A 10,941-nucleotide genomic window follows, 5' to 3' on the forward strand; every position below is an offset into this window, starting at 1 on the left:
TATCTATGTAACACTTATGTTATGCAGCCGTCCTGGCTGGACAAGACCACGACCATCTAGGAGGCCTCCAGGAGAGGCCTTAAAACCATGACTGGAAAACATTTAAGCTACAGTCAATTTGAACTGATTGATAGGGAATTTTTTAGGAATTCTTTTTTTTTTGGGGGGGGGGGGGAGAGACTGGCACCATTTGGCTCCTTTTACCCCTGAAACTCTCCATCAGAGAGCCACTATAAAGACATAAATGAGAAGCATGTTGACTTTTTAAACAAGCTGTAATGATCCTTTAAATGATCGCTCGCTCCATCTTTTTAAGGAGACTCAATTAAAGCCGATGCCTGGGAAATTTCAGCTTTATATAAACCTACAACAAAATAACTTGATTTAATAGCAATAACAGCAGCAAACTCACTGATAAACTAAACAGAATACCAAGTGCTTTATTGTTTTTTTCTTTTTTATTACTATTTTTTAAGAATTATTAAAATGTACAAAAAAAGACAACAAACACAACATAATATATTATCTGAGACTGGTGTGTGTGTTTCCCTCCCTCTGTGGTCAGGTAAAGACAGTCAGTGGTCAAAGTGAGAGAGCAGCTTCTCCACGCTGAGTGTCAAAGGGAAACACAAAGGAGGCGAATTTCCTACCAGGGTCTTTGCCAAACTGAACAGAATTATCAATATTAATCATAAAAAAATAACAACAACATGGGGAACAGCTGACGGAGGTCCGGGCAGAGCAGGAAAACCCTCCATCCTGTGACGGAGGAGCTTCTTCACGGCCGATGTTGCAAACCGAGATGATGTCATACTGCGATGGTATGAGCGCTGTTCCAGTAGGGGGCACCAGTGCTGCTTTGTTTACCACGCAGGAGCCGTGTTCGCGAGTCGCCTCATTCGCCTGTGCAGCAAAGAAGAACAGAGCATCAGTAGAGGTATCCAAAAAGGTTTTTTGTTTAATCCACACTTCTTTTTCTCAAAACAGAGAAATAAAATATTCACATTTAGAATAATTTGGCTGAAATTTAACCATCGGTGAAAAGTCTTTCAAGCAAGACACACGAAGACAAACGTGAGGGTTAAAGCGACCTTGTATTCATGTAAGAAACCACCATTAAAAGCTGGGACCGTTAACGGCTGCAAGATATTCTTGTAAAAAATAAATAAATAAATACTAGCATTTAACCTTTGCTTAGTTTTAATGGAAAAACTACGCTCAACATCAGGACTTCTGATTCCTCTCTGGATCATTTGGTGTTTTTTTCAGGCTGATGCTGGCCAACGTCAGCCTGCATGATAACAGGGACAGAATCCAAACTATCGAATGTAGTGATGTCTCGTTTTCAGTTGATGAGGTTGGATCATTCATCCACGTTCTGGAGTTTATTTGATTCAGTTTATCAGCCGACTCCTTTTTTTTTTTCTCTCCAGCTAATCAAATAATGATTTAAAATAACAGGCCACACCCACCTTGTGTTTCTGTCCTGGTCTCTGATCTTCTTCTCCATCTCTGCGTCTGTCAGCGTCTCCAGCAGGGGGCACCACTGGTCAGCATCACCTGTGTTTCTGATTGCTATCTCCACTGTGGGCAGAGGGTTTTCACTGCAAAAGAAAAACCAACAGAGACTTTAATTCAGTTTCCTTTACTACAACGACCGCTTCCTGCTGCAGCTCACACTGTGATGTCATTGAGTTTAAATGTTTTCCAGTCATGAGGTTCAAAGACGAGTACCGGACACAGTTTCTGTTACACCAACTAAATACAGTTTTCTGCAGCTACGATGTTTGTCATGTTTTTGATCATGAAACAAATAACATTCCTGACTTTGCAGATATTTTAAAAACATCACAAGAAGTCGAAAACTGATGTAGAAACAAGCAGAAGATGAGGCACCGAAACGGCCTGAACTCATGTTTTTGTAACTGTTGACCGCCGTCGTGAGCAACCGCTGGCAGAAGCAGCTCGTTACCACACTCCCTGATGCTGAACTCTGTTCAGTGTGACTCTTCTTTGCACTGTTTGCAGTGAAAACACTTCATCAATCACTCTTCGTTGCCATGAAAGAAGCAGCAAAACAAACGGTCCTAAAGTAGTTCTTCCACAGCTGAAGTCCAGCTGTGACAGAGATCAGCGCTGCCGTCTGGGTTTCAAACATTTCATCACTTCTCGTCTGACGGCAGCAGACAGGCGGCGACATTTCAGCCGAGGGCAGAGGAAATGCACCCACCCAAAGAGACCCGAATCCAAAACCCTTCCACTTCTGACCGGTCAAAGGTCGCAGCCAGATGGCCACTGCACCAACAGCAAACACACACCCAAAAATTTCAACACTATCTGCTGCTCTGGGTTTCTGCAAGCTCAGAGTTTAACTAAAGACTTTCAAATATCAGAAAATAAATGTAATACTTGTAAAGATGACAACTCATGAAATTACCCAGTAAGTGCACATCGTTGCTGTGCAGGGTTCCTAGCATTCAACTGCACGAAATAACACTGTTGAAAGGGTACGCATACATTTTGGCTACGAGCTGCAGGCAGCCTGGATACCACATTATCAAGGAAGTCCTCAATTTCACGTGTCAGTGTTTGGGGAATTTTGTTCACTGCTCCTCTGGATTTAAGGAAACTGTCAGGAGGTCATAAAATGACACTACAGCCTATAACATCATGTTAATGTTTTTCCCATAAATTGTATTAAATGACATACCAATTACATTTTGAAGGAAAGGTGCCGTTTTATCAGCTCACTATGGTCTTTTCAGCTTTATATTATGTTTTCTGCACATTTCCACCTCTATATTTTTTATCCTTTGACTTAACTACAGCAGCTTTGCATGAGTCACATACTGACTCAGTCTGAAGCCTCACAGGGGATACTTATACATACCTCAGGGTTCTGTAAGTAATTAATAAGTAAAGAAAGGCATATCCTTATTTCCTGAACTGGATTGAAGTCATCTTTAAATCCAAGTCGGGTGAATTGGCGTTTACAACATTTAGCTTTCAATGAAGGCTCTGTGATGAAACGCCGCACATCCTCAGCTCATGGATGCGTAATGTTCAGCAGATTAAAATCATTTTATCAAACTATTGGACAGATATTTATTAAATACCAAAACTAATTATTTCTCCAACAAATCTTCTGTTGCTTTCTCGCCTTGCTTAGACTGCCTCTGTGATCCCGTACCTGAAGGCGTACGTCCTCTGGTGCCAGCTCAGCTGACCGCGGATGCTGTAGGCGATGGTAGTGACAAACTCGCCGCCGAGGCCGAGCTCAGAGCAAAGCTTCAGGGCAAACTTCTCTGGAGAGTTCTCCCTCTCAGACATGTCCCACTCAAACTGGTCCACCAGAGAGATGTTCCCAACGTGGATGTTAAGCTGGAACAAGAAGAGAAGAAGACTGGGTAAACTTTTCTGTGCTACAGGTATGAACACGTCCGTTTACGTGGAGTGAGCATCACCTTGATGATCACCCTCTGGTCCGTCTGGTCCTCCAGGAGGCTGTCTGTCGGATAAGACTCGATCTGCTGTCGGATGGCGGAGGCGATGGCGGGGACGAAGGCCAGCGGGTTGAGGTCCAAGTCGTCACACAGGATCTCAGCGAACATCTCGGGTGAAATGAGCTTCTCTGTAAATTCCAGGAAAGGAGAACAAGTTTATAGTCTCGTGCTGACTTACTAAATTTCCAAGCTGAGAGGATGTGGTGACGTTACCGTTCATATTCCAGGTGAACGCATCCCTGAGCTTCTGCCCCTCAATCTCCATGTCCAGGCGGATCGGAACGAGGACTTCGGACTGAGTGGCATTTTCATGGATCACTGCTGGATCGTGGTCATCAAAGCTGGGAAAGAACCACCCCAAGAAATAAGAAATTATAACCAAAGAAAATAAAAATCAACAGTTAAATATCCGGATGGTCTGAAAGATATAAATGATCGATTTTATTTTTAAACATAAAATTTTTATCTGTAAGTTAGTCTTTGCTCTAAAATTTAGTTCGTTAGATCTGCTTCTGTGTGCAACGACATTAAGCACTGAAGATGCAAATTCAATATTATTAGAAATTATTCATAACAGATATTAAAATAAAACCTTTTCATTAAATATAACAAAACTTTAAACAGAAAAATCACCCTTCTTATCCTTGCTAAAAGAGAAGATGTGTTGCTCTTTTCATCAATCGACACAAGTCAAATGTACCAAAAATAAAAAGAAATGCATGTTTTCACTTTATTGGAAATACATTATTTAAAATCTGTTTTAATCTGCCTCACAATTATTTATTTGTGTTTATTTATGTTCCTTTTTAAATGACCTGTATTTGACAGATACAATCAAAGATATTAAGAAGGAATCCCATTATTATTATTATTATTAAAACATAGAAACTTTAGCCAGAGATCCACAGTATAACATCTTCTACTGGAGAGAATGTGTGTTGATTTTCGTGCACTCCAATACTAAATGCTCTTCAGTCTCTCCAACAGCTCGATGCTCACCACAGGGGGAAGGTCCTCTTCTTGTCCCGGCCCAGTCGGCTGCGGTTGATGGTGGTGGAGCAGGGCACGGCGTCCAGATGATGGGAACTGTTGGGCAGCGTGGGAACCCACTGACTGTTCCTCTTTGCCTTCTGTTCCCTGGCGGGAGACAAACACAGAGAGATTAGGATCTAAAGTAAATAAAGTGCGATGTTATGTATTTAATGGAGTCTCTGGAATTGACTCCTATCCGGGAGGCCTGGAAAGGGTTAGCCTAAATGGAGCTTTAGGACTCTACTGTCCTTGAGGCCTTTTAGCAGACAAAACAAATGACAGCTCTAGCTCCTTGTTGACTAGATTTTCTTATCTGCAGGGTTGAGGCAGGAGGTGGTGTATGAAACTCTGTAAGAGCACAGCTTCACAAGTGGATCAGCATACCTGGTGCAGCACATCTTTATAAAAACGCAGCAAAAACCAGTGAAAAAGCTAATATGACAGAAGTGCCAGCACTTCCTCTAACAGCCACTTTAGGATGGCTTCAAAAGTGAGTCAGTCAAAGGATTATCATGTTAAAAGAATAAGCTAGCATGTTTACAGCCAGTGTTCTTGGTCTCTCCGGATAGTTTCTCCTCCTGTTTGTAAGGGTAGTCTCTGAACTGGACCGCTCTCCTCTCCTCTCCTCTTTTAATGCAATTGTTTGTTGTTTCCTTAATAGATATTAAGGTGTTATTTACACATTTATGTATTTACGTCCACACGATTCACCCAAAACATAATCTATATTTTTGTGTTATTATCTACGTGACTGAAAACAGATCTCTCATCTCTAACAAATAAATAACTAAAATTATAATGACACACAGTAGGGGATGTTGTCCTGTTTTGTAAATTTTATAAGTAATGGGGGTACCTGAGGTAGGCGGGAGGCTCAGTGCTGATAGAAACCGCTTTGTACTTTTCGTCATTTCCTTCAAGAATCTCCTCGACCTCAGAAGCCTTCAGCAGGGTCACGCTGGTGGCCAGCTGAGTGTAGCCATGGTCTGAATGAGAAGAAAGAGGTCGTTCAAATCAACAAAGAAGCAGCAGCCAATGAACTGAAGGTGAGATTGAGCGGAACAAATAAAACAATGTGTCAGATTACATAACCTTCACCACATCTGTAAATAAAAAAAGATTACAATCTGTAATTCTGCAAAAGCAAACAGATGAACATGAACACTTCTGACATTTAAATGAGTTATTGTTGGAAAACTGTCACCATCAAGGTACTGGTCCTGTCACAAATCCTTTTGTGGGCAAAATCACATTCAATGCAAGAAAGATTAAATGACATAAGTGTCACTTTATTTCAGTTTAGACAAATTATGAGTGCTGTGAGAAAAAAATAAAATGTAAGCAGAAGTTCAGCTTGGTTGACTCAGACTCTTTGTGTTCTACCTCTTCAGTGCCCCCTGCTGGACTGCAAGCAATTTCTGTATAAATCTGGAAAGACCCTCAGAGGAAACCGAGCTTTTCTCTACTGACCGTGTGATGACTCCACGATTTTCTTTCGTTCTTCTACCGACGCCAGTTTTCTCCATAATGACGGGTACCTTTTATACAAGGAGCCTCTAAACATGCGAAGGTAGTTTCCCACCTGGACAAACAAAGACATGGACAAGGCGATCATGAAGAGAATCTCAATAACAAGTTTTCACATTTAGGTAATTTCTTACTATAAAAAAAAGAAGTTTTTTTGTATTGTAGTGCATTTTGTATATTTTATACTTTTTATGGGGAATATATTATGCCCTGCCCTTATATCGGGTTGTTCATATGCCAGAGTAACGCCAAACCAAAAGAGATTCAGGTCTCATTATTGCTGAACAGTGCAAAAGTAAATATAGCAGCAGGAAATGGACTGTTTCGATTTATTCTCCAACCAGAAACCACAGGTAGAAATAATGATGCTCTCTCACTCTGCATAACACTGGGGTGTATATGTATGTTATTGGGATTTGTAATGGCATGCTTCCTACTTCTACAGATGTTTTTATTTTTATTTTTTTTTATTTATAAACAGGAATTGGCTCATTTCTGTGTGCCAGAACCTAAAAGGAAGTGTAAAACACAGGAAGGCAGCAATATGGTGATATAAGGTATTGACAACTAATACACGTTTTGCATTCAAATAATTTAAAACCATTGTTAAATTAACCAACAATATGTTGGTTAATGGCTAACAAAGGAATAGATAACAGAGACTGTCTTGATGCATGCTCAATCATCCAGTAAATCCCAAAAGGTTGATTCTGTTCAACTGGACGTAGCGTTTTCAGTGGGAGAAACATTTCGTCACTCACCTCACAGCCCATTGGTCATTCAGTGGGCTATTGTGCAAATGTGCTGTTTATACGTTTGGGGAAACCTGCAGTCAGCTGAGACTGAAGAAGTCACTTGGATGAGTGACAAAACATTTCTCCAACTAAAAACACTACGTCCAGATGAACAGAATCAACCTTTTGAGACATAACAGAGACAGTATTCGTTTGATAAACACAATTTTTTCTCAGCAACAGATTCCTTCAACCTCGCTGTCTGAGGGAACGCTACAGGAGGTCATTCCTTCCTGCTGCTAACAGACATATGGACAACTCAATTTCCCTCTGGGATTAATAAAGTCTCTGATTCTCATTGTGAAATGCAATCATTAAATGAAATGACAGCCCCATTCTGTCATTTTAGTCACCAAACTGTCATGATCCCTAAATATGTAAATATTAAATTCAATCAGGACTATTGATTGACTGACAATTAGTAGTTACACCATTTCTCTGGATATTTTTTTGTCATTTCTACCCTCCATTTGTGCCAGGAAAACAAATATGCATTATCAACAGCTGCTTTTTTTCCAGCCTACAATGTGCATGTTAAAGACACGTTTTTAAAGGCCTTGTTTCATGAATGCAGAAAAATCTTAAGCTTCCAGAACAAACTTGCAACTGTTCATGAAGATGTTTCTAGCTAAAAGCTGGAAAGGTAGGATGTAGGAAAAGTACTGGAAAACACCTGCCCTGCCAACAATGAGCCCTACAATTTTACAACGGTGCGACGTTCATTTAAGCTACGTAACTCCGAACAGACCAACAAACCCGTAAGAACACTGTGAAGTGTCAGGTGATACACCATCTTGAATTACAGACCCAGAAACGACACAAATCGAGTAAAATTATCTCTTTTGTTATATTAAACACCGCTAACTACCCAGCTGATTACTAGCAGTTCGGGAGCAGAAACCGAGCAAACATCCGGGTGCAAGTTTTCAAGTTAAATGTCAATCTGAAACACCAGAACATAGGTGGACTTTCTTCCCCGGTGGTAAGGTTCTAAAATTATTTAGCAACAGATCTGAAATCAATGAATGAGCTTCAGCGCTACTAGCGTCGTTAGCTAAACTATGCTAGGCTAAGATAAGCTAACGGATTGGTCACCAGATTAAACGAGGCATTATCCGTTCAAACACGTATATATTTACAACAACAGACTGTCGAATACGTTAAATACTGACCTCCGATCCGATCATGTAATAGTCTCCATCCTCCTCGAGCTGAAATTTTACCGGTTTTTGTCCAAACGTTTTGCTCAGCGCCATACTGAAATAACAAAGCTCTGTGCCACTGCGCAGGCGCACGTGACGACGAGCTCGTTCTGTCCCAGTTAGATGACGTAGAACATACGCGTCGAGCAGCCTATTTGAATTTTTTTATGTTTAGTGAGACAATTTAAACAGCTCTGTTTAGGTGTCACCGCATCGAAAATCATCCCAAAAAACACAAAAATAAATGAAATAATAATTTTCCATTGACATGCTATGAAAATGCTACATTTTACAAAAGAAGACCCTAAATATGACCATGGTAATAATCATACCTCCTGTATCTTACACAGGAGTTCATGTTTAGCATTTTTGAGTGTGTTAAACAGCTTTATGACATCAGTCTATGATTTCCAGTTTGAGATGACACATGTAGAAAGCACTCAGGTGCATCTCATCAAAGAGGACACAATAGGGTTGCCAACCGTCCCTTAAAATACGGAATCGTCCCGTATTTAGAAACAAAAGTACACGTCCCGTATTGAGCTAATAAGGGACGCACTTTGTCCCGTAATACAGTGAGAATCAAAAGTAGTCTATAAATGTTAATGGAATTAACGCTTTGTTTGAAAACATAATTCCCAGCCCCTCTCCTGCTTTGTGACCAATGCGCTGACAGCACACTTATGACAATTCGAGTATGACAAGTCAGATTATCGCTTATCTCATTGGTCGAGGAAAGGTCGCTTACGGAGAAAATACCGGAAGACAACAGATGACCACAACAAGAAGCATGGCCAACAGGGGAACAAACGCCGTCACTGCGGTGCAAGTCTCGGACGACAGTACACCTAAAGCTGGGCAGACACTGTGCGGTTTTTTCAGTCGCGTTATTCAGCTCCTGCTCAAACTGCACGATTGACTCGCAGGGGTTAGAAGTTGGTAGGTCACGATGCAGGTCTCACACTATACCGCCCGATGCTCTGATGCGACCTGAGTGCTCACACTGTGCGTCCATAAAATTAAGGTTATAACAGAAAATCTGTCGCTCGCTCTCTCTGTCTCTCACTCACACAGACACACCACCACCATCAACTTTGCTAAATTGCTAATGAAAAACATGATCAGGCAGCTGTGATTTAGCAGCGATGTAGATCCAACTATTTTCACGGTTGTTGTGGTCGTGATAATTTTGTGAGGCCACATCGAAAAGGCTCGGATGAGCTTTCCAAAGTTCTCCAAGTTGTGCCTCCATCGCTTGTGTCCAGATCACACGCTGCACAGCCGTGCTGCTCCGTCTTTTTCACGGCGTTTACGTGTTTGCGCGCGAGCAGTGTGAGCGGCTCACGAGCGATTGATGATCGGGAGCTGGTCGTGAGGTGTTAATCACTTCTCGTTACCCCACGTATACTACACGATGAAGGCCAAAATCGGTCCGATCACTCAAAAATCGGCTCAAAATGGGCCTAAAACCGCACAGTGTGAGCCCAGCGTTAGAGCAGCAATGTTTGTTCCCCTCAGAGAAAGGGAAGAATGGGAAAAGGAAAACACCTGGCTGGAAAAAGTTAATATGGGCATGTGCAGTGAATATCAGCGCTATGTGGCCAGAAGTGTGATAATATAACTTATTTTGTGTAATAAACAACTGCAAGGATAGATGATTACAACAAATAGATGACTAATACATAAAAGTAATACACAGATGAATAATGATGATGAGTTAAGATGCGTAATCATGGGAACAAGCGGGTTTACAAACGGGAGCAGCTGATTAGCATTAGAAAAGCTGAAATAATACCTCAGCTGAAGCCAATTGTACTAAATGCACTAAATGTGCACTGTTACAAGAATATTTTTCTTTCTATTGTTTTCTATTATTTTAAGTTAAGCAGGACAGAGTTCTTTTAAAGAAAGATTTACTTATATTCTCAAAAGTTAAGCATGACAGGCTTCTGTTTAAGAAAGAGACCTGTTTTATTGTGTTAATGTTGTCATTTTGAGCTAAAAATAAATGGCTAAATGATCATTTGTTTCACATGTGTTCATATCACAAAGAATACACATCTACTTAAATCAAATTCAAGTCAAAGGGTTAAAAAAAATAATTTCACACACAAAAAAAGAGCTAGAAAATTCACCACACTGGGAAGGGTGAAGACAACTGGGTCGCCCGGCCCTGGCCACGAGGTGTCCCTTATTTATTTTTCAGGGAGTTGGCAACCCTAGGACACAAACACCTCATACTAGCTGTCAGCATGGTGGTGGAGGGCTAATGACTTAGGCTAGTTTTGCTACCACGGGCCCAGGGCCCCTTACAGTCTTTAAGTCAACCATTAACTCCTCTGTATGAAATGCCATCTTTGCACAGCAGCAAATTTACAACACAATGGCTGAAAAAGGAAAGAATCAAGGGGTGGCAATGGCTCAGGCCACACCTCAACCTGACTGAAATGCTGTGGTGGGAACTTAAGAAAGTTATAAAAAAGAGCGGGCCAAAATTCCTTCACAATGTGAGAGATGGATAGTCATTTAGGAGATAAGGTCTTAAAGTTATCGCTGCTACAGGTGGTTCTACAAGTTACTGAAGTTTTTCCACACAGTGCTTCTAGATTTTGGCTTCATTATTGTTAAATAGAATTTGACATGATGTAATATGTTGGTCATCAAAAGCTCTGTTTACCTCAAGTTTAATACCCAGTAAGGGCCAGATCAGTTTTATGTTCCGATACCTAAAAATCGACCAAGGATGTACTGTTTTAAAAAAAACAAACCACAGAAATCATGAAAGTTTATAGAGGTTCTCCTTAAAAATAAGCACAAAAGAGACACAGAAAGTCCTTTTACTTTTATAAACTTAATGTTTATTCATATATACATGAATATATT

At 40.7% G+C, this 10,941-nt stretch overlaps 1 protein-coding gene across 1 annotated transcript; it reads right to left on the reverse strand.

The window, feature by feature from the left end:
- Positions 1–534: 534 nt before the first annotated feature.
- smarcb1a (SWI/SNF related BAF chromatin remodeling complex subunit B1a) lies at positions 535–8,112 on the reverse strand. Its single transcript, XM_085366885.1, has 9 exons — positions 8,029–8,112; positions 6,006–6,117; positions 5,392–5,521; positions 4,503–4,640; positions 3,717–3,844; positions 3,465–3,631; positions 3,191–3,381; positions 1,473–1,604; positions 535–903 (listed from the first exon to the last, which is right to left on the reverse strand). The coding sequence occupies exons 1-9, from the start codon at positions 8,110–8,112 to the stop codon at positions 864–866; spliced, it is 1,122 nt and encodes a 373-aa protein (XP_085223011.1). The 3' UTR covers positions 535–863.
- Between the last annotated feature and the right edge of the window lie 2,829 nt (positions 8,113–10,941).

Source organism: Diplotaxodon limnothrissa, linkage group LG12 (genome assembly GCF_057381915.1).
Source record: "Diplotaxodon limnothrissa isolate DT_005_m linkage group LG12, D_limnothrissa_male_GT1.1, whole genome shotgun sequence".
NCBI lineage: Eukaryota > Metazoa > Chordata > Actinopteri > Cichliformes > Cichlidae > Diplotaxodon > Diplotaxodon limnothrissa.

What these genes read in the sequence shown, in the direction of transcription:
- smarcb1a (XM_085366885.1), bottom strand. Translation starts at nt 8,112, where the DNA reads ATGGCGCTGAGCAAAACGTTTGGACAAAAACCGGTAAAATTTCAGCTC. An exon ending in GTTCACCTGGAATATGAACG is followed by an intron (nt 3,632 to 3,716) that starts GTAACGTCACCA and finishes TGGAATTTACAG; the next exon opens with AGAAGCTCATTTCACCCGAG. An exon ending in ACCAGAGGGTGATCATCAAG is followed by an intron (nt 3,382 to 3,464) that starts GTGATGCTCACT and finishes TTCTTGTTCCAG; the next exon opens with CTTAACATCCACGTTGGGAA.